This window comes from Desmodus rotundus, chromosome 9 (assembly GCF_022682495.2).
Source record: "Desmodus rotundus isolate HL8 chromosome 9, HLdesRot8A.1, whole genome shotgun sequence".
NCBI lineage: Eukaryota > Metazoa > Chordata > Mammalia > Chiroptera > Phyllostomidae > Desmodus > Desmodus rotundus.
The window spans coordinates 92,149,746-92,174,601 of record NC_071395.1 but is presented as its reverse complement, the minus strand read 5'-3'; the positions used below and the strand labels follow the sequence as shown (position 1 = coordinate 92,174,601).

At 37.2% G+C, this 24,856-nt stretch overlaps 1 protein-coding gene across 2 annotated transcripts in view; it reads right to left on the bottom strand.

Annotated features, from left to right (window-relative positions):
- Positions 1–24,856, bottom strand: part of CLTC (clathrin heavy chain) — a 59,688-nt gene that overhangs the window by 30,184 nt on the left and 4,648 nt on the right. For both annotated transcript variants that reach the window (XM_024573323.4, XM_024573324.4), the window contains exons 2-7: positions 11,068–11,275; positions 7,754–8,022; positions 7,083–7,244; positions 4,832–4,945; positions 4,248–4,421; positions 652–849 (exon numbers count right to left, since the gene is read on the bottom strand). In XM_024573323.4, coding sequence (XP_024429091.1) covers positions 652–849; positions 4,248–4,421; positions 4,832–4,945; positions 7,083–7,244; positions 7,754–8,022; positions 11,068–11,275 — 1,125 coding nt within the window. The remainder of the gene's footprint in view (positions 1–651; positions 850–4,247; positions 4,422–4,831; positions 4,946–7,082; positions 7,245–7,753; positions 8,023–11,067; positions 11,276–24,856) is intronic.

Genomic DNA, 24,856 nt, shown 5'->3' with positions numbered 1-24,856 from the left:
CTGCACGCCATGGATTCTGCCCACAAAGACGCCCATACCTCTGACTTCTTGGAGAGCCACTTCTAGATGAGGAGTTGAAACTCATTAAGATGGGTGACCACCTGACTAACCTCCACAGGCGGGCTAGCCCCCGGGCTGAGCTGGTTCACCCTCTAGCACAACCAGGAGCCTCCGCAGTGCAGTGGCCTCTTAGGTACCCTGCTGCCATTCCCTTGGTGTCAGGGCCTCTGCCTCAGCCTTTCCCTGCGGCTACTAGACAGTTTTTAAATCACCCTAGAGCCTTCTACCAAGCTGTGAGCCAAATGAGAACAAAGCTTCTCAAAGGGGGGGGGGGGGGAAGGTAGCTATAATTGATGAGGTCAAATAGTATTATAACGAAGTAACTCAACATTATTACATCTATGTAAATCATAGCCTGCTTAGATCTACATATCCTTCTAAACATTCTGAGTTTTAAAAAACAAACCAAAGCTAGAGCACAGAAAAATAATCAAAAGTCACTGACAAGTAACTCATATTCTACTATAGAAAAATGCAACCTAAAGAAGGTTCGTTTCTCTGTGGAGAGTTGGTTCCATTGCTAACAGTATTAGAAATAGAGCATATGAACATTAATCCAAGCATGGTAACTTAATTTTCATAACTATTTACCTTTGGTGCATTAGCAGCCACTTTTGCTGCTTCTGAGTAATTTCCCTGGGCAAAAAGAGCATTAAATTTCCGGGCAAAGAGTTCTTCAGCACCAGCTAAGTTGTTACGTACAGCCATTCTCAGAGCCAAATCAGGATTTTGTAGGACATTGGTGATGTAAGGAATTATGTTTTCTTCTTCCACACATACTGATAGAACCTGCAATTTAAAGGTTAATGAATAGTTGTAATGTGTTCATTTGGTTATCAATGGTACTAAATCTGTTTAGAATTGATTACTTCTGAGTCACAAATGTATTAAAATTATGACAGCTGCTTTTGGTTGCCGTAATAAATAAATAAATAGGCCAGAATAGGGACAAATAAGGGGCGCTAACCATTTGGGAGTGCCTAAAATATGGCTATTCTGTAATATAAATAACTCCCTACTTCATACTGCTTTATTAAGATTCACTCACTCTTAACGTGGTTAATCCTTTGATTAAGCTTTGATTAAGCTCCCATTTAAGCTCTGAAAGACGACTCAATACAGGGAACACAATCTTGACAACCTACAAAGTGACTGAAGAAGCTGTAAAATCTAAATGAAATCCAAGGATCACCTGGAAGGATTTTAAGGCATATTCCTTTAAACTCTAGGGTTTTTTAATAAGGACTTTTCAGTAATTTTGAAAATGAGATTTACATTCCTACAGGCTAGATTTTACATTCAGCAAGGGGAAGGAACTGCTGAATCCTACTATATAATACAAGGTACACAGTAGGTGTTTAATAAATGTGGAATCAGTAAAGAGCACTTTCTAATTGCTTGCATTTGGAAAATACCCACCCTTCGTCCTCCTAAAAAGTCACTGCCACAGAAGCCGTCCTAGTTGCTTAAAAGCTGCACTACCATTAACCGCCACAGAGAAACAGAACCCTTCACTACACACCCATCCCTCTCTCCAACACGGAAGCTGGTTATACACCCCAGCCTGTAAACTACTTATGTTCCTCCCAACAGTGCTCCTCGTGTTATTATAATTTCTTGCCTAGCTGTTTCTCAATCACTAGGCCACATGAGGAAATCTTTGTTTAATTGCATTGTTAGCACTGGACAGTGTTTAGCACGAAGTAAATGCTTAACGCTTGTTAAAGAAATGAAAATGGAAAATTTCTGTCCCCAAATCAACAAAAATTAATTTGAGAACTCAATAACCAATTGATAAGTAACAGTCAATCCTGCTGGCTGTATTAATTACTTTTGAGGAAAATTAAGAAATTTTAAGCTCCAGAACTCTTTCATTTCTACAGGTCAAATCCCCTATCCGCAAAGCATTAAGCCATCCTGTATCTACAATGTGTCCTTCTATTCCGTATTTACAGACATGCCTTTTAAAGGAAGGAATTACTTTCTTTAAACTCATTTGCATTCCTGACTTCCACCTTTAATTCATGCTTACCTCCCAGGAAAAATAAGGAAAATGAGTAAGTTCAGTTCCAACTACACTTTCTGAATCTTCCTATTGCTTTCTACCTTGGCCTTCCCCAAACACCCAATCCACAGTTCCGTCTTCTCCCTACTCTGAGACTGTCCTAGCCCTTGCAGGACATTTGGTCCTGTCCAAAACAGCCACAGTCAGAAAACGTCCCTAGGTACAAACAGCACATCATGTTCTTCATAATCTTTGGCTACAGGAATTTTAAACTTTTGGTTTACAGGATTAATACATAAAAAATACCAGCATGTTTTACTGGTTCATAAAAACCCTCTTGCTTTGGTAACCTAGCTGGTAATGACAAATTTTAAGGACCAAATATCAAGGACCTTTTGGCATGGACCAAATGTCTAATTGTTGTAACAGATTTCTAGCAACCAGTACTTCAGATGTATGGGGGACAGAGAAGGTTTCTGTATCTTCTAAAGTACTCCCTCCGATCTACCAATTTCAGAATTTAAGCTGTAATACCATCTTGATTACTTTGGACTTTTCAACCAACAGAAACCACACACTCATTCCTTTAGGACAGCTATTTTCAACCGGTGTGCCGCAAGAATTTTAAAACACTCAATACTTGACTATTTGGTCAGGGGCACTGACCTTTTCCCTTAGATTGTCAAATCAAAAAATAACAATAGCCAACGCAACAACAGTCATCTGATGTCAATAAATCAAAATTGTACTTTATGTTTTTTGGTCAGATTGGCAAAAAAATGTATGTTTTGGTGTGCCGCACAATTTTAGTAGTTAATATATGTGTGCCATGAGATAAAAAAGGTTGAGAATTGCTGCTTTAGGGCATATGTCCAGCTGTGGTGGCTCTGATACAAAGAGCAGAGAAAAGCCCTGAAGCCTAAGGTTAAACACCCGTTTCCTTACTCAAAGCAGCTGGCCACAGAAAACCGTAGGGGAAGGGGAGGAAAACAAATTTCCAGAATCAGACCTATGAATATCAAATATATTAGCGAAATTACTCAACATACTTTAAGTGCCTTAAAAACATCTGCGTAGTAATGGAAATAAAAAGGTCTCTGGCTTATCAAGTTCATGATTATTAAACTGTCATTAACCTAGTTCGCCAAAAGGCAATTCATTCTTGATTTTTTCCCCAAGAGACAAACATGCAACTGAATAAATGAAAGCTACTGAATTTTTAAAGTCACTTTTGTGCCAGACATGGACTGGTGTAGAAATCCAATCAAACAAAGAAAAGCCCCTTTCCTAATGAAGACTAGTGACTAAAGCAGTTAAGCAGGCAACGGAACTCACTGTGGGAGGTGCTGTGCAGAGGGCTACCTAAGTTGTAGGGACATAAAGCAGAAGCACCTAACCACATGTCAAGTTGAGGCAGGAGATGGACAGGTAGGGAAGGACTTCTCTAGAATATTTGCCTTCATATACACCCCATTTCCTGGAAATTAACAGAACAAAGGAGAAAAATCTACTAGTTATTTCCTCCACTTACTATCTGGGAAAAATACTAACTCGGGGGAAAACTAAGTCAGAACCAGTAACAGTATTATTTTTGACATTCTAACCATTTTTTTTAAGAAAATAAGACATCCCCACCGTAGAAAAATTTAATTACATTAAAATACTAAGGAAACACAGAAAAGGAATCACTTGTTAATGGCGTGAAGAGGTTTGCCAGTCGTGACAAATTCAGATCAGCTAGTGTCTTCCCTATATAACTGGTAACTTCCCAGGTACCCCACAACAGCTACTGTTAACAGATTACCTTCCAACATTAAATATTTGGGAAAAGAGATGTAGGAAAAATTCTTTTCCTTGTAGTCGATAATCTATCCTAGAGGTCAAAGGGAGAAAATGCCTATAAAGCAATACAGTCTGTCAGATGTGACCCTAATAGTTTCTTTGAAAAAAAAGGTCACTTCTTTTGGCATAAAGACACATAAACGCAATCCTAGATGGCTATATGCCAAACAGTTTCTCCCTCTGAGACAGGGTTAAAGAGAGCCTTTGTACCATATGCTTCTTTATTTTCAAGTATATATTAATTTCTGACATCCAAAGTTATCATCATCTTTAAAAAAAAAAAAGTTAACAGTAGTAAGTGTTACTCTCTTGCTTAATTTAAGTTTCAAGGTTTCCTTACTTGTCCCTTTCTGTTTACTCCAATTATTCCAGCTGTGGCTTCATGAGGTGCAGTAACAAAGATTGTTTCTCCACTGATTCTGTTCATGTAGATGCAGGTACCAGTCTCCAGGTCATACAGGTGGATGTAACCATACTTGGTAATCAAGAATACCACATCATGCTTTTCACTGATCTGTATAGAGAAAACCAACACTGAAGTGAAATAATGAACCCATCAACGAAAAATGTAATTCAATTCCATTTTAGAGATGGTAAAATTCTAGAACACTGACAAGAGGCTATATGAGAATGTTTATGGTTTCCTTGTTTTGACAGCACATTTAAATATGGCATATCCAAAGCTCTCGCATAAAAGACAAGGATATGAATAAGATGTATAACATAAAAAAGAAAGCAATTTTGAAAAATTAGCATAACCCAGTTTATATATTAGAACATTATTTATAAAGTTTCACCAACAAACTTTATTTTAAAAAAGTATTCTTTTAAGTCCCACTTAATTTATATTGACTATGAACAATAGTAGTTTCTGAATTAATTTTTTAAGACATTTCAAAAGTCCCTTTGTTTTGCTTCAAATACCTGCATTGCAACAGGAAAGTCATTTTGTGCTTCTGGAGGAAAGAAAACATCCACTGCCTTCTTTGGAAAGGGCTGGTTCCCTGTAGGTGGTGTGCCCACTTCAATGATATGTAACTATGCAAAAGAAAATAAAACTTATATAAACCTAGATCTTTTAGTAGCCACCACAGCAGCTTATTTGTAGCTCCAAACTGGAAACAACCAAAATGTCCACAGTGTTTAACATTCATCATTAATATAACCACGTAGGCCCTGACTGGTATGACTCAGTTCCTTGGGTGTCCTCCTGCAAATTGAAACGTGGCTGGTTCAATTCCCAGTAAGGGCACACGTCTGGGTTGTGGGTTTGGTCCTACATTGGGGCACATACCAGATGCAACCAATCAATGTTTCTCTCCCTCTCTTTCTCCCTCCCTTACCCTCTAAGTAAATAAAATCTTAAATACACACACACACACACACACACACACACACGTATTTCCATGGTAGGTTAATACTCCTCAGGAAGAAAAAGAACTATCATGGACTTTATGCTGAGTGGAGAAAAAAAGACCAACCTCAAAAGGTCACATACTACATGATTCTATTTATGTAGCATTCTTGAAGTGACAACACTATGGAAATGGAAAGTAATTTAATGGTTGTCAGCGGTTAGAGATGGTAGGGGAGTAGGTGTGACTATAAAGGAGTAGCATGAGGGAATCCTTGAGGTGACAGAATAGTATGTATCTTGATTCTACTTGTGATAAAATTAAATAGAATTATACAATTGTACTAATGTTAACTTTTTTAAAAATATAATATATATATATGTACAGATGTAACCATCGACAGAAACTAGGTATAGGACACTTGTACTGCCTTTGCAGCTTCCTATGAATGTGTATTATTTCAAGATAAAAACTTTAACGAACATTTTGTTTTAAAATGTCTAACACTGCACATCAGCCAGACAAGAGAAAGTAAATAATGTCAATAAAAGAGTATCATATATTTTCCTTAGTCATGTCAGGAGTGGACTTAGACAAAAAATAATTCCGTTTTCAAGATACATACCGTATAGAAGGTATAGGCTCTCATTCTTAATTAAAATGACCACATTGAGAAAAATCAGGCCTTCTTTCAAAAGCCATGGCAGGCTGCAATAGCTACAGCCCAACGACTCAAATAGTCTCAAGAAGCTATAAACATGTTTCCAGAGACTATAAAAATGAAGTTGTTTTTACAAAAAATGTCCCAGCCTTATATCTTAAAGATAATACCTAATTTCTAAGACCTATGATGTGTCTTTGTTTATACTATGTCAATTCAGATCTAAGTAAGTGTTTTCAATTCTTGTCCTATTGAGAGGTTGTTGGGATCATTCCTTAGTTTGGGGATTCTTACTCTGAAATTTTAGGCAGGATTGTAACTCTGCACGTTCTCTCCCTGCTGAGAAGCTACAGATTACTGTATTTTAAGCAATTGCTGCCTAATTTTTAACTAGTTACCATGGAAGAATGTTACGACTTCAGAGAGTGTAGTGTGGCGGTGAGAACTGCGGTCAAACTGAGCTGCCAGAGGCAGCAGTGCCATCACCCAGCCCCGCAGTCACAGCAGCAGCAGAGTGCTCAGGGTTCTGCGGCACAGCTCTTGGCCGGGGCCCTGGCTACTTCCCATCCTCCCTGATTCCTCCTCATCTTCCAAGCTTGGTTCTAAACATTCCTACCTATTGTAAACTACTTATTAACCTTTCAGTACATTTTCTATGCTCTAATCAACCAGACCGGTTTCTAATGCCTGCAACTAAGAACCATAACATACAAAGTAGTTCAATTTGTCTAGGCAATTGCAATGTAAAGCCCAGGTTAACAAATTCTGACTTGGGGCAATGTTACTCCAATTTTGGCCACATTCTACCTAACCACCTAGGCTATTAAAATGCAGATTATGAGTTCTATCTAATGAGTCACACCAATGTACATTTTAGCAACCCTACTGTTTCTTATGCACAGAAGCCTGAAAAACACAGACTTAAGGCCTTGGCAAAGGCAATCAAAATAAAGCCTTACTATCAACAGCTGATACAAAAAAGTTACTAAAGAACATTATTCACTTTAGAAAAGTATCACAAGCAGATTTTAAACAGTCACCACAAATCTGAACGTCATAAAAAAACAAGGAGAGACTAAGTAACTAATTAGTAGCAGATAACTTACTTAATAGCAGAAAGACAAATTCTCACTAAATATTTTCCAAAGCCAAAACTTACCTTGCCTCCAGCTTGACCCCGTACTGCAAAACAAAATAACGTTGATTCTTCTGCATTTCCTTCCATCTTAAACTGTGCGAAGCTAGCCGCATGTCCTTCAATGGGCTGAGACACTTTCCTATCTACAGAATACAATTGCATAGCTCCCACCACACGATTTTGCTACAAAAGATCAAAGAGAATAAAGTTTGGGGACCCAACGAACCACTAACTCCCAGACTCATCAACTAGTGAAATAATCAGAATCGCTTTATCATCTTTAACAGTATTCATAATTCGTTAGTCTCTCAATGCAGATTTAATACCTCATTTAAAATTAAGCTCCAAGCATCATCTTACTAAAACTTAATATGAATATTTAAAATGTCTCATATTCAACCATCCTTTATGCTATCTTAAAAGACATACGCATAGGAGCACTCATTCTATAGCAAATATGCACAATAAACTCCAAATCATCAACCTGCAAGACCTAAAAACATTTGGTAAGAGTACATGCTCTAAAATTATGTCGGTATAAAGACATTTATTTTTAAAAGAGAAAAAAGCTCTTCCAAAATAAGTCAGATTCAACACGACTGAGAATAGAAGACCTAATTTCAAAATAAACTACATTCTGGGCATATTAGTTCTGTAGACCTTTCTTTATTAAAAACTAGAAAAAATGTTACCTGTGCAGATATGCCCGTCAGAAGTAACCACTTTTGCTTCGCATCTGTACGGTAATTGATAATCTGGCAACCTGCAAGGCTAGAGTGGCGATCAAACATTTTCACGGGCTGAGACTCTCCTTCCATACTCCAATGGTACACTGCGTTATCCGTGACAAGAGCAACCGTATTCAAAGAGATCCATTTCCAGAAGGTGACGTCATCAGTCATGGTATGGGCCTTCATTTTACTTTTCATTTCAATGTTAAATATCTGAAGTGTCTTCCCAGCTAAAAACAAAAATTAAGAATTATGAATCACTTAGAAAACGAAGTTCAGGATAAATTAATATCTAGCCAGATTTGCTCTGTAATAAGATCTCTCAACTTCCAAACAAATGGTTCTATCATTCAGGAAATTATTCAATAACCAACGACAGAGGTCAAATTGATAGAGCAGCAACCACTGGAAAGACAGCTGAGACATGGGCAAACAATCTACATCTTCCTTTGAAACAAAACTATGTTACTTCTATCAAAGACATTTTAAACAGATAGCATAATATCTATAGAATTCTAAATCCCAACTAAAAATGAGTCTAAAGAACAGCTTGCTTAACAATAATGGAAAACAAGGTTGAAATCTAATGATTTACAATTAAGAATATTTACACATTAACTAAATTAGTTGTGGGTACACAGAACAAAGCAAATCTGATACAAAACACAGGGGGAAAATGTCTACTTTATAAAAGGCAGTCACCCCTCATCCAACTAAATCTTGTGGAAACTGCTTTCTAGAAGAGGATCTACTTCGACTCTATCTTGCACCAAGAGCACATAACAGAAGTACATGCTACATTTAATTGGTTTAAGATACAAAGGGAAAGACAGGAAGGGAGATACACAGTGCTACAGGAAAGGAGAGGGAGACATAGAGGGACAGTTTCAGATGCTGTTAATATACTGGAGATAGATGCTGTTAATATACAAAGTTCAAGCTTCATCCAATGAAGACAGCAAATATTTAGTAAAAGAAGGATGAAGTTTGCCTTGAGTGTTAAAGAGTTCACTGAATCAGATGCAAAGGCCTGTTTGTGTAATTTGAACTCCATCATGGTCCAAAAAGTGATTTGGTTTAAATTAATAGAGGTCAAAGCCCACAGTTATCACCAGGCTATCTAATCAAGATTAGTCCTTAGAGATTAAGGAACACTCCATTCCTGAGCCACAGAGAACCTGGCTCCTGAAGAACAAAATGTGTAAGATAGTATGGAGGGGGAAGAGGGAGAAATGGGACGGGACACCAAACACACAGCTTTGTACCATGACCCTTCTTACCACACGTGTAAGAACTTCTATAAAACAAAGAATGTTATTCCCATCCCACACAATATGTAAACCACAACCAGACTTGGGCAATTGTGAGAGTTATAGTCCTGTTTATAAAAAGAAATCAAGGGGGTTAAAACTGGCTTCAGAAGGAAGCAGTGTGGTATAGCAAGTCCTCAATAGGTTCTATGACTTTAAGTGAAACGACAAATAACGAAACCAATTTTACCACAAGCTGATATAAGCAAATTAAATTCCTATGGCATCTCATCAACCTTACAATCAAATGATGTTATTTGAGGACCTGCTATATTTAGAAATTACTTACTTTCCTTTGCTGCCTTCCCCAACCCCTAGTTAGACTTTTTCTTTTTTTCCATGAAAAGGGTTGGAGTATATATATGTGAGGAGGTTTAGGGAGGAGGGTAAGGGATAACAGCTTAACTCCTAATGTACATATATGGGCACTAATCTACAATGCTATTATTGTACAATGCTTTGAAAACCTTTTCAATTTATTCTTTTTATAAAACAGGACAATAACTAATACAATCTAATTTAAGAAAACTCACCATCTGCACACATAAGAAAGCATTAAGAAATGTGATAAGATAACAACAACATTAAAAATAGAAAAGAATTTGAGAAAATTTAAACGATGGCCTTTTAATAGAGATTAGAGTTGCTAAGCAGTTGAATTTAAATTCTTTAAGGAGGCTGAAAGGAGCTTAATACCTTAAAGTACATGTACTGTTTAATAGAAGCAAAAAACTTATTGCCACAAAGCATGTGGTCCCAGGTAAAAGCTGGATGGATCATCTTTCTTTGAAATGAGATCAACTCTAATCTTAGCTATGAAATGGTGACATTTGTTTGAATATGCTTAGCCCTCTCCCTGCCCCCCCATTTAATCTCCAACAAATATTACTACTAAATACAGTTTATATCATGTAAAAAGAAGTCTGTTTAAAAACTTCAGTACTTCCAACAATTCACCCCCAAAACGTTATCAGATTACTAGGATTTTGAGCTAAAAAGAACTAGAAAATTGCCTAACCTAACCCTCTCATTTTACAAAGGAGTAAGTGGACTTCCTGCATGTTTATAGGTATCATCCAAGATCACCCTGCCGGAGATGAGGTTGGAAGCAGTGCTTGCACACTATTTAGGTAACACACTATTTCGTACTGAGGCTTTATGTATAGACTTAGGTCACCAGTCATTAGCTGTGCTGATTAAAAAAAAATTATTGAATTTATTGGGGTTAACAGCTATGTGATTATGGGCAAGGCCTCAGTTTCCTCATATAAAGATGATAATTGCATTTACACCGTAAGGTAAAAGTTATCTCCACAGAACTTACATATATGCTCCAGACACTTACAGTATCTGGTATGCAGTTAAATGTCCAAAAAGAAAAAGGAAAGCAAAAAATAGGCAATTAAATGCCTTCTTTAGAGTCAGCTGGTTTGTCACCAAGCCCTCTTAAAAACTTCTGTTTAGCCCTGTTTGGTGGGACTTGATAGGGCGTTGTCCTGCAGACCAAAAGGTTGCAGGTTGGGTCCCCAGTCAGGGTGTGTGCCGGAGGCAACTGACTGATGTTTCTCTCTCTCTCTCCCTCCCTTCTCCTCTCTCTGGAATCAATAAAAGGGGAAAAAGAAACTTATGATACTCTGAAGTTCAAACAAAAAAATTAACATAGGCTCCCAGCCAGTATGAAGTTCTCTGAACTCTGTTTAGACTAACAGGTTAAACAGTTCTCCATTATGACAATTAAAAAGTTACTCTGAATAAATGCTGAATAAAAGTACGGTATTTTATAGAAACGTGCCAAGCAAAAGTCATGAAAGTAGTTAAAATCAAATTCAGTAATAGCGTTAATATTACAGACCTATTTAATCCAATTTAATCAAAATACTAAAAGGGATAGCTCCTAATTATTATATTTGAATAAATTATACATAGGAAAAGTTTTAAGAAAAAGAAACCCATAATCTTTTATACCTTTCAGTGCAATTACTTTGCTAGCTGGATTCATGATGGCGCTGTCTGCTGAAATTGGTCTTCGAATTGGATTACTTGGGTCATTCATATCAATGATTACCACTTGAGCCTGCTCTCCTACTTTCTCTCTAATGCAGATGAATTTGTCTGACTCCATAGTCAGGGTACTAAAGCCAATGTTTGCTGGGTTTATACCCAGGTTCTGGAGCTGGAGGAAAAACAAACAAACAAACATTAATAAACCATGTAACAAAGTGAATTAGAAAGACCTGATATTTACATATTATCTTTACTGCAAATCCTCATTTAACCATTAATGCTTCAAGGTCAACAGTGAAAACTCCATTATATTGATTTAAGTGAGGCAACTGATAGCCAAATAATGGACCTTCTCTTCTTCCAACAACGTGGCATCCAACTGTTGTTATAATCTTGTACTTATAACTAAAGATGCATAACCATGTGGGTGTAACTAAGAGGCAGAATACAGCAGATATGAAAGTAAAGGAAAGAGCTGTATCTGAAAGCTCGCATTTATGGTTCAAGGGATTTGAGGTCACTGATGTTTCTTAGTTTAAGATCTTTGAACTGTCCTCTCTTACCCCCTTCCCTTTAACATTGAGTAATTATTGGATCTGTCCTCTCTTTCCCCCTTTAATATTTAGTAATTACTTATTCATTTGCATTACACTTCAGAAATCTGAAAATTAAGTCACAACATAAAAATTTAAAATTTCACAAAATTCTTAAAGAAACTTGGATTATCAAGAGCAAACAGACAAGTAAACAGAGTTACAATACTTTGTAAAAAGTGCCAAAACAAAGATATGTAAGAGGGACCTTGTCAAAGAAGACACAGCTACTAAGGGAAATGTGTTTAAGGGAGACTAGAGAACGTTCAACAGAAGAACAGAGGCTAAAACCCAGAGATGTGAAAGTATGGTCTGCTAAGGAAACTACAAGTGCTTTTGTAATACTGGGAGACGAACATGGCAATAAATTAAGGTTATACAGATTAGCAAGGGCCAGACTGTCAAGCTAAGCGCACCCCACTAGAAATCCAGAATTTCTTTTTTAGGCAAATAAAGCTACTTAAGGGTTTTATCAAGGAAAATAATGGAATCAGATTTGCTGTGTGTACTCAGAAGATATTCAAATATTTGCTAAACAAACAAAGAGGCTCTAAGGATGGTAGGTCTTTGAAAATCAATGAAGTGTTTAGAACAATAGGCACCTGTTAGAAGGACAGCTCCACCAGAGGGATGCCCTGCGTGACCAAAGGTAGTATAACAGATTAAGTCCCAATAAAAGGCTGCCTAAAGGCTTTATTAAGCCAGCCTATTTTTTTCCTCTAATAGATAAGAAATCCACATGGAGAAAAATACAAACAAAAAAGTCAAGTCTTTCTTCTCCCCTTGTCCCCCAGTACCCAACTTCCCTCCCCGAGACCACCACTGTCGCTGCTCGCTGAGGACTGGCTGAGCCAAGTTAACTACATTCTGTCTAAATTCTTTTATGAAACTCTATTGTTAATAATGCTTAATCATAATGAGGCTAGGATCTGAATAAGATACAACCTAAGCCTAAGAGACTGCATTTTACTTTTACTTCCCTCCTACACCTCAATGCCTATAGACACTACCAGTTATAAAGCAATTATAGTAACTCAATCACTAAACACCAGGGCAAGGAGTTAAGCAACTGTACAAATTATCAACTGCTCCCTTGTTAAAGAAAACCACAGAGTAGATTTTGGCCCTGGCCTACAAGTGGCACAACTTTAGGACTTGACACTTACGCCTAGTTTAGAGTCCAAAAAGCAAGTAACAGATTTACTGCTAATCAGCCAACCGAAAACTCTAAAGTGCCCTAGAATTGCAGGTTACAAATGATACAGAAGTGTTTCCTTTTCCCTTTCCTCCCTTCCTCACCCCTGTTTGGATTAACGTGCCTGGGGGGAAAGGCAGACACTACTTTCTCAGTTTTTAGTAAGAAATATTATTTCATATTTCTCATAACCCAGACAGTAAAGGTTCTTCATTCAAATAAACAATTACTGTGTAAATGTATAACTTTAATTATAAAATACAAGCGCCATCCAGAATTAGCTGGTTCCGTAGAGTGAATAAAAGCCAAAATGTCTGGATTTAGTCTCAGTTTTGCCACTTAATAGGTATAGACAAATCAGTTAACCCTGTGTATCTGTTTCCCCACCTGAAACATCTGAAATGGCAGGACCTATCCCACAGTTGGGAGGATTTAATAGGAAATGCTTAGGACAATGCCAGACATATAGTAAAGGCTCAATAGATACTATCGGAACATATAACACAGTTCAAAATTAGTGGGGTTTTTTTTGTATTTTCATTTTATTATCTGCTTAATTCAGCTGTCCTAAATGGTGGTTGAAACTCTGGGTGTGAATTTATTTTGACTACTGATAATAGATAAGTGTTCTCTGCATGCTTAACCTACTCAGACATTGAATGCACCCCCCCTTGTTTTTACAAAAGGAAATTATACCTAAAAACTTTGAATTCTGCTCTTTAATTTGCCCTACTAAAGTTAGATAGAGAGGTAGAGACCCGAATCTCCGATACCATGCAACATGTTAATGCTAAGTAACCCTATGCTATTTTAATTCCTGTTTTTAGTGGCATCACGAACACAACAGCATTGCTAAGGCTCTCTAACAAACTTGACAAACGTGTCTCCAACACGTTCACTGAGTGAGCAAGCTGGGAAAACTGTTACAAACAGATGGCATAAGGTCGGTACCATCAAAAATTCTCTTCACCCTAAAGAGAAAAGAAGGTAAAATGGAGAGCAGGCACAGCATCTCTCTCCTCAGTGTGCAGAAGACACACACACACACACACATTCCTATACTACAACTTCCCAAAACCAGCTTCCCCGTTTCCTAATCTGCCCATGGCCCACAATTCCCGGTCAATATATCCAAATGAACTTTAAGAGCCTCAAGTAAAAGAACTTTCTTAAAGAATGAAAACCTCTTCCACCTATCCTCTTTAATATGCCTAACTAAGGTTACTAAGGCTAGAATCCTCTTACACACAAGAACATTCCCTTTCCTATGAGAACTCTGTTGTAATTACTTTTCAGGACAATTACAGACTAAGAGATTTATGAAATCTAAGAGTCCACATTAACGTAAATAATTAAAAAAAGGAAAACCTGCTCCTAACAGAAGAACACTAACTTAAAAATGGTGAAAGACTAGTAAAATTTTTAAAAAGTCACTACAGGTATTTTACAATCATCACAATAATTGATTCAGGCAAGGATCATCAGTGGATACTAAAATTAATGGATGAAATTCTGAGGAGTAACAGATGTTTACATAGTCTCAAAGTATCTCCAAGACATTTATTACAAAGAGGAAAGAGATCTGTAGTGAAGAAGCCTGTCTGACACAACCTTCACTCAAACCATCAAAGGCAGTATGACCAGCAGGGGGTCCAACTGCAGCACGTGCTACCTGTGCGTGCGCTGCGAAACACAGAGCCTTGTGGCATTCCTGCCCAAAGTACACAACCTGCATCTAGTCACGACCACATACCGGATACACCCAAGCTGAGGAACATTCCACAAAAAATAAACGGTCTGTACTCTTCGAAAATATGTCTTCAAATACAGAGTTCCAGATTAAAGGAAACTAAAGAGACAGGGATGACTCATGATTCCGAATTTTCTTCTGACATTAAGAATAGTATCAGCCCTGGCTGGTGTGGCTCCGTGGATTGAGCACCAGCCAGTGGAAACAAAGGGTCGCTGATGCGATTCCTAGTCAGGGCACCTGCCTGGGTTGCGGGCCAGGTTCCCAGCAGGGGGTGCGCTAGAGGCAACTACACACTGATGTTTCCCTCTCCCCCATTCTTCCCCTGTCTAAAAATAAATAATAAAGTCTTCTAAAAAATATTATCAGAACAAGTGATGAAATCTGAATAAAGCCTGTGATTACACAACAGTATTCTGTGAAAGTCAAGTTCCTCATTTTGATTATTTTAGTGTGGCTCTGTAACACCATTTTGTTATTCTTACTAAATACACAATAGAGTATGTAGTAGTGAAGAGGTATCACATCTACAAATTAATTTCTAACAGTTTAGTAAAAAAATATTTATGTATATAAACAAAAGAAGATAATCAGATACAGTAAAGTGTTAAGAACTAAAAAATCTGAATAAAGAGTGTATATGGGAATTCTGTGCAGCAGTCTAACTTTTCTTTAAATCTGAAACTCTGTAAAAAATGTTTTTAAAAAGAATCTTAAGAGACATAACTGAAAACAACAAGCAGACCTTGCTAGGATCCTTATTGAAACAAACCAGTAACATTTAGGGATAATTAGAGAAATCTGAACATGGACTGATTTTTAGATACTGAAGGATTGTTTTATTAGGAGACTATGATACCGTGATCATAAAAAAAATTCCTTATTTTCTAAAGATGAATGCTGGAGTATTTAGAGGTGAAATGTCATGATCGCCTGATTTCTTTAACATGTTTAAGTAAAACAAAAAAGGCAAACACAGCAAAACATCATTAAAACTCCAGATGATTGGGTGTATGACTCTCCTCAGTCTTATGGAAGCTGGCAAACTTATCTTTTTAAATGTTTTTAAGAAGAGATTAATCTCCACTCTTCTGTAGACTACAGAACTTGAAAATTAGATTGTAGAGGTCGGATTTTTATTAGGCAATTTACCTGCAGGGCAGGCAGAAAGACTCCGACTTCAACAGGTAAAGATGAAGATCAGAAGAAGAGTGAGATAACCCTGGCCTCGTAGAAGAGCTGAGCGCATCTCAGCCAGAGCTGAGAGGTGTGCTGCGCTGACCAACACTGGCAGCCAGGGGTTACACGCAGGTGTTTAATTTTGTTAAGCAAATAAAATTTAAATTCAGTTCCTCAGTTACTAGTAACATGTCAAGTACTCAACAGCCACCTGTGACTACCATATTGGAAGGCTCAGAATACAGAACATTACTATCACTACATAGTTCTACTGGAGAGCACTGTTTACAGAATTTGGGGGGGCAAGGGGCCCAACCAGGAGAAAAGAAAAACAACTTTAACTTTAAACTCGGGCAAAATACAAAGAACAGTTGATTTAGAGATGTGCTCATACAAAGACTTCAGACAAGACAGGAAGAAACAAACAAACAAAAAAAGGTTTCAGAGTCCAGATATTTGCAGAAGCCTTGGAGAAAAACCCTGCAAAGTTCAGTGCTAGCAAAAGATCCTAAGGAAAAACCCCTCAGTATGGGTGCCTCTTTCCTCTCAAAAAATCACTAAATATTCAAAAATCCGAGGTCGAGGGACTGAGCCGGACTGAGAATGTGCAGATGTAACAAGATGCAATTTGTTCTAAGAACATAAAGGGGGGCGGGGCGCAATTCTGTGCTGGGTAAACTACAACTGCCTCAATTTCTAAGGTGTTCATCAATATCATAAAGCTTTTGGGGAAAGAATATACAACTGTAAGATGATTTTCCTGTTTCAAAAATGGTTAGTATGAAAAAACAAAAAAAAAACAAAAAAAAAGGGTAGTATGAAAGAAGACTGTATGAAGATCAAAGAAATATGGTAAAAAAATTTACCTTCAGCAATATTAGATTCAGAAATCTAAGTTAAATGCTCATCAGTTTAACTCTTTAAGCTTTGTCTTTCCTGTCTTGGTTTTGAAACCGTACTTCGTTTTATTGTCAATATGGCAAACACAAAAAGAGAAAGCATCTATCTTTGCTTAAGGAGAAGCAAGGAATACCTGGGTGTCGCATGAAAGTGATTTAACACACAGCACACACTTAGAGCAGTGCGGGGGCACATAAGCACTCTGTATTTTAGGCATTTCTGTCCTGTTACAGTTAGTACGTAGCTCTGGGGCTATGGTATCATGACACATTCATCCTAAAACAGACTGGCTCTGATGTCATGCTTCTGACTACATGCAGTCAAATGCAGGGCAGGCCAATTTGCTTTGTTCAAAACACATGTTACTCAAGACAGCTAGAAGAACTTCCATACATCAAGGAATCAGGAAACCTAGCGACGGTAAGTCATAACATTAGGGTACACCAGTGATCTAACAATAAAAATATTGTTAAAGGGACTGAATGAAAACGTTAGCATAAAACAATACAACCAAGTAAAACCACAGTATTTTTCAGTGTCCAATTCTTTGACTATCTAAAGACTCTCCATTAGCACAGTCTCTAGCTCAGCAATCAATCACAATTGTGTTTATGCCTATAAACATCACGTAAATAAAGCAGTAATAGGTTTGCTCTGAGCCTACTAATTTCAACTGGCAGTTCTTACATGTGATCCGATAGGAACACTCATGGGAAAACAGGCTTTTTTACAAGCATACCCGGAGAGTTTGCTTCCAAATAAATGACTAGTAAACTCAGACAGAACTCATCTACCAGCTGTATCAGCTGAAAATCAGAACACATTAAAACTTGTTGTTTATGCCAGCATTACTAAGGACTTATGTTTCACAATTAGTGCTTGGCTTTACACTTTCCAGATCCTTCCTCCTTGTTTCATCTGAATCATTAGGATGAAAAGGAAGTATGTATGAGCTACTGTATTTCAGATGAAGCTGTTCTGTAAATGCTCTACGTATAGTCCTATTTCAGTTGTTTATGTAAATAAATCTTGTATCTTGATAAAGACTTAATAGGTGTTACCACCACAGAGTTAAGTCACCAATTTTAGAAAGACCTGCTGATACTTGGATGCCACCCAATACAGACATTTTTAAGTTAAGTGCCTGAAGATTTGGTTAACTTCCTATCCCAAGTATTTCACTCATCATAATTTCCTTTAAAAGTTCCCAACATCCTCTACCTTCACTAGTATTAATCACAGTGAAAAAATACGCTGACAGTAGTTACTTCACTAAACCCTTCCAGGAAACTAGCAGAATGTCACATAAAAAGGACTGCAGTTGCTGTCCTCTACAGGAAATAAAGAAAAATGCTGAAATTGCAGCATTCCTTTGGTTCTTCCATCGACAGGATACCAGCCATTGTTTTCCGTGTGTTCCGCATCTCAAGCAACAAATATGCCTTTAATCCTTGCTGACCCCACACTTAAACATACGGATTTGTTTATACTCCCTGTTGGTCTGAGGCAAGGCAATCACTGTCTCTTAGAATTCTTGACTCTGGTCATTCACTTCAAATTGTTAAGTAATACATTCAGGAAGGAACCACACAGTTGGAGACAGGGACTGAAGACTATTAGCTTTGGTAAACTATCAGGAGACTTTTCAAAGGAATTTTTCCTTCCTGTAACTAACTACTGACTAGAAATTTCAAAAACTTTAAATGTGACTCATTCTTAAAAAATACTAATTCTTAAGCAGGTGAAATATTACGTATCAATTTTAGCCAAGCCCCAAGAGAATACAGGGAAGTTTTTATGCCCCAAATCTTACAGATGGTTATGACTCTCCAAGGTAATGCCTTTTCCTGTATAAAAGCCATTCAGCTGGCACACAGCACCTGAGTGCTACCAAAGCTACGGGATCATAGGTGTATCTGTGTGTTAGGAGTAAGGGATACAGGTCAAGGGCAGAATTTATCCAAACTTTCCTTTCAAAGAACCAGAAATGAGGCTTACTTTGTGGTTTGAAGATTACACTACTTAGTGCTGACTTAACATAAAGATCTTTAAAGGATGATCTGAATGTCATCCTGGGCAGACAGCAAGGGCATGGTTTCCTGGTATAGTAACTAAAATATCTGATCAGTTTCCTTACTGTTAAAACTATAAAGGTCCCGAAGAAAACTTCATCCTGTGACAGGACAGACTTCACAAAACGTTATTTTAAGTGGGAACCCAGTGATTCAGCTCAGTCTCATCAATGATCTTCTCATATTTTTCTAGCCTGTACTGACAGATCTGCTAGGAAATTAGACATTATGCTCTGTCGCTCATTATCCTAGTTGGTTCAATCATTTAAAGCATGATCAGAACTCAGGTGCTACAAATTACAAGACCAGAGCCATTTTATTTTACATTTGAGTCACTGGAATTCTTCCTTGTGAACGTAAATGCCAGAAGTTTCAAGTTCAATCAAGTGAATGAAGTTAACACTCAGCATGAACGCTTACAGACTATCTCAAAAATCACTTTATATTAACAAATTCAAGGAGTTCAAAACAATATTAAAATGGTTACATGACTATGATTTATTTTCTATTAACACCTATAGAGCATTATTTGGCAACTTAATATCAATTCAGTATTTTATAACCTGTTCCTTAAATACAACTTTTATATTAAATTGTCTCCTCTGTTTACTTTGTGTTAAACTGTAAGTTTGTCATCACTACTGAGCGAACAACCTACAGGGGGGAAAAACAGGTTTCAGGCTCAGAGGGATTTGAGGGCACCATTTGTAGCACTTCCACCAAAAAGAAAAAAACTTTCCATCATCTCAAAACTCTATACCGTTTCAATGTTAAGAACTAAGTAAGATTGGCTTGACTTTTTTGATCAGGAAAAGAAAGGGTGTGCCCTGGACACTTGTAGATTTTCTTTTTAATAATACATGCCACTAAAACTTCTCTGGCCTATCTCAAAACACCAAATCCTTTCATCTTCTTTCTTTCACATCAGTTTTCCTCCACTGTCTGAAGAGCTTCTACTCCAATTATTTTGGTCCTGTTTGTGATTTCCCTCTAAATTTAAAATCTTAAAAAAAAAACATCAAGTTAATCTTTCACACTGCAGATTTCCGCAAGGGCAATTCTGCTTCTAACTGCCTTCAGCATCAACTGTTTCTGTACAGGTTCTGTCCTTTCACCCCTTGATCTCCAAGAGTCTGCTTATATTTTGTCAAGTGTTTTTTGCATGCCACAAATGATGCCAACTGTTTTTCTAAAGTTTTCTTCCAGTTCTAGTAGGGGAAAAAAAAACTTTTAAAGTATTTTCTCCAGTCTCTTCCTAGTTCTGTAGTACTTTTTCCAATAATCACACATTTAAACAATTACCGAGCAGCTACTGTATGCCAGACACTATACTGATAGAGAAAATTCTACAGTAAATATGGTCTCTCTATTCACTGCATTAACAGGCATGCAGCAATTACAACAGGGCCTTGAGGTTACAGGGAGGCATGCCTAGCCCAGACACATATGGCATCTCCAAAGAAATGCAAATGCATCTAAAGTACGACACACAATTTAAGGAAAGGCAGAGCTACTAAGCTTAGAAAAGAACAAAGAGAACTAAAAAATATCGTATATGCCCAAATAGGGTATTCATTTCCAAGTAGTCTATTCTCCAGACAGCCTCCCCTCCAAACAAACAAACAAACAAACAAAAATCCTTTGGACAAGTGTTGGAGAGAATGCTAAAATAACTGGAACTCTCAAAAATTGCTGATGGAGATAAAAAATGATGCAGCTGCTACGAAAAACAATTGGGCAGTCCCTCAAAAAGTTAAAACATACAATTACCTTATGACCCAGCAATTTTCACTCCTAGGTACATATCCAAAACAACTGAAAAACAGGTATTCAAACAAAAACGTGTACATTCATATTCATTGCAGCACTATTCACAATAGCCAATAGGTGGAGAGAACCCAAATATCCATCAGCTGGTGAAAGAAAAAAATGTGGTCTATCCATTCAGTGAGGTATTATTCAGCCATGAAGGAATGAAGTACTGATACACAGTGCAACATGGATGAACCTCAAACATTATGCTCAGTGAAAGAAGTTAGAGACACATACTTTATGATTTCATTTATAGGAACAGGTAAATCCACAGAAAGAAGGCACATTAGTAGTTGCCAGGGGATAGAAGTGAGGAAGGAAAGACTGCTTGATGGCTCTGGGGTTTCCTTCTGGGAGGGTGAGAAAGTTTTAGAACTAGATACAGGTGATGGTTGTACAACATCGTGAATGTACTAAATATCCCTAATTTGTTCACTTTAAAATGATTAATTTTAAGTTATGTGAATTTTACTTCAATTTAAAAAGGCTTTTAGTACCATTGAAGTTTAAACTCCTGGAAAATATATATATGTGTAATATATAATTCAAGTAGTCATTTTACTTAGTTTATGTAGATATTTACAATTATAAAATAATTAATTTGGAAATGTTTTTCTACTCTTCACCTTTCAGAAACCATTTTACTTAAACTCTTCATAGGCATTTTTTTTACATCAGTGTCTTCACTAGCACTGGAAAGTCATCTCCATTCCATCAAAGTTCTTGTTTTTAATCCATTATGGTGCAACCATGGGAATTTTATAACATGCCTCGAATTCTACTTGCATATTATGAAAGTTGTTTTCACTTGCTTGGATTATGATCCCTAGAAACATACCCCTAAGGGATTGCTTTTTGAGGAATATTTAAAATGTTTGCTTATAACATCCAACAGTTATAATTTTGAAGCCATACAGAGAGGAATAATTATCAGATGTCTTAAATTTACCTCTTACCAATCCAGATGATTTCAAATAATGACATCTACCCAAAGTCATCTCTTTGTCGAGGTGAGTGTGTATGGACAGTCTTTGGCTTTACTCTGTCCACTTCGGGGGTTATTACTGATTTTTAGAGAGAGGAAGGGGGAAAGAGCGAGAACCATCGCCCTGTGGTTCCACTCACTTACGCATTCATTGGTTGATTCTTGTACGTGCCCGGACTGAAGACAACTCACACCACCTTGTCATACAGGGACAATGCTCTAACCAACTGAGCCACCCTGCCAGGCCCTTGGTGGTTTTTAAGCCTTCTTTCTTAGCTGAGCAGCTGGTCAGAAATAGATGAAATTTTTTCATCTCAACCTAATTCCAATTTTTCATCTATTAAGATTCCCACAATTTCAATTGATGGGAATCATCAAAAACTGCAATGCCAGGACTCCCGGTGTGAGGGTTCTTCCCTTCCCTACTCCAGAAATGGACTAGATATTGAAAATAAGGAGGAGGAAAGAGTCTGGTATAAAACTTCCATAAATAGGTAGGTGGCGGTTTTTTCCTTTAGTGTGGCACATATGTTCAACTCAACTGGATAAAGGGAGACATCCCTCCAGAAAGAATTACTTTAATAAATGAGGTAGTTGAGAAAAGCTAAAAGGACAGAGCTTGGATTAAATATCTGAGAAATTTTCCACAACAGCACACTGCAAATTTGAAACATTTTAATATGATGAAAAGATTTTAATGGACTCATTTCCTATTCTCTCAGCTATACACTTTAAAATCTGATTTACTTAATTAGAACTTAAAGAAATGTCCTTATTTACCCAATGATTCAGAACAGGAAGTACTAATATTACAATAGTTGGATGTTCTGCTTCCCAAGCACAATCCTACAAGTTTGTAACCATTTCCCCTCAATGGTTACGCTAGTCAAACTGAGCAAGCATGTTCTCCTCCCACTTTCCTCCTCCCTAAGCACAATTAGCTTCCTACAGTTCTATTCAACTTTTACATTAATATAAACACAAAAGAATGCATAATACAGTAAAATAGAAAGCAGAAGTTTCCTGCTTTCACAAGTGGCTGGAACACATTCATTCTCTTGTCATCAAGGAAATATTTACAGAGAAGTTTAAGAAGTTCAGCCTTATGAACAGGATATAGATAATCCTGGTTCCAAGTAAATCATCTGACCCCAATCATTCTGCACAGTTTTCTAGTGGGAACGTGGATAAAGGCCTTTAAAAACATGATCTAAATAACTGTTTAAGGCATTTAAAAAAAATAAATCAAATGTTGGCTCACTGGCCCCTACTTTTCAAATATAAAAACTACTGACCTAAAAATAAACTACTAGTAGAATGTGTACCATCAAAGAACACCACAGTATATAATAAACAAACTGTGGTATACTTTGTGGCTCAAATTACACAGATCATTCACCAAAGGAGGCAAGGTACCACGCTGGGAAGAGCACGTATTAGTCTGACAACCCACTCGTTAGCTGTGTGACTCTGCAAGTTAACTGCTATGAACCTGTTTCCTCACCTGCAAAGTCTAACTCTACCTACCTGAAGGGACTATCTTGCTACTGAAATGAGATCATAAACATAAAACATTTCGGAGTGTTCCTGGCACACAGTAGGTACTCAAACAGCTATTTATTTTGATCTTGTGGATTTCAGGGCAATTAAGTTTTGATGGATATTATTCCCACTAAACCAGGACAAAATATCTTAAATTCTTTCATAACACAAAAGACACAAAGTCCATGTCTGACAGATGGGTTCTATATAATACATTCAGCCCCAAACCTGCTGCCATTCTGCTGAGTTAAGAGCATTAGCCACAGACACTTAGCAGGGGTGGAGGCGGGTAGTTTACCTAGAGCTATGAACTTTGCTGAAACTTGATTTACAAACTGATTTACGAAGTAGTTTTTTTTGTGGCATGTATGTCAATAATTTAGAGAAATAGTCTCATTTTAATATCTAGGACTAAAATATCTCTCAGCAATGAACTCATTTCCCATCTACAGGAGAACATGTACTTCAACACTACCATCTTATAGGACATATATAACAGAAACAAGAGCCTGACTAGCATCCCACAAAATACCCCGACTGGTGGGTATTTTATCAGATATGGTTAGGCGTCTCAAATATTTCTGACCAAGAAACACGAATTTAAAATGTACCAAGGGTACATAATGAGTGCTCGTGATATGCAGTACAAGATTTAAGACATTCTTTCTTTTCCAGTTTCAGAGCAGGATCAATGTTGTATCATTAATATTTGCATTAAATTCTGAACATCAAACATCCAGTAACTGTATGCGGACAGCCTTTGTCAACTAGTCAATGCAAGCACGGCTGTAGTGAGCTGCGCTCAGTCTTGTCCACCACTCCGTTCCTAGGCTAACGTAGTTGATATGTGATACTCAGATATCAGGCGGATATACCAAATATTTGTGAACCATAAAAATCTAGATATGCAAATTAAACACTGAGTCACTGGTTCCAAGATACCTGAATAAAATGTACAGGACACAAATTATGTATCTAACAATGAAGGCTCTGAGAGCGCTACACCACAACACTTCTCACATACATGATCTCAGACCTCCAGAGAACCTTTGGGAGGCAGTCACGCCTATCTCCCACAGCCGAAACAAGAGGCCAGTCTTAACCTGCAGTCTCCAACACTGCAACCACACTTCATAAGCCACATGTGCCACTGAGCACTTGAAACGTGGTTACTGTGACTGAATTTACTTTAAAATTAATTCAAAGTAAAGTTACTGATGGACGATTATTTATGGACAACTTAAGCATGCTTGGAATAACCTAGGTTCGCAAATCTGCTTTTCCAACTGTAAATTTTATAAAAGCTAAATACAGATAAAATATTTCCAATGAAAATAGGGTCTGAATTGAGATGTGCTCTAAGTGTAAAACACGCATCAGATTTTGAAAATTCAGTAACTTTCCCCTAAAATGAATGTAAAATGTCTCATTTGAAAATTTTATACTGACTACAGGTTGAAATTGTAATATTTGGGGTATATTGACTTACATGAACATACTAAAATTAATTTCACCTGATTTTTACTTTTCATATGGCCACTGAAAAATGTAAAATTACATATATGGCTCTTAGTATTTTTCTATCGGACAGCACTGGTCTTGACAACTCCCAAGCCCCCAGTCTGTCTACTATACCACATCCTTAGACACATTTTAAACCAAGTCCAACCAAAAAAGGCATACTAGAATACTGTATAACTTCTCTTAAAGCCAACCATTCTT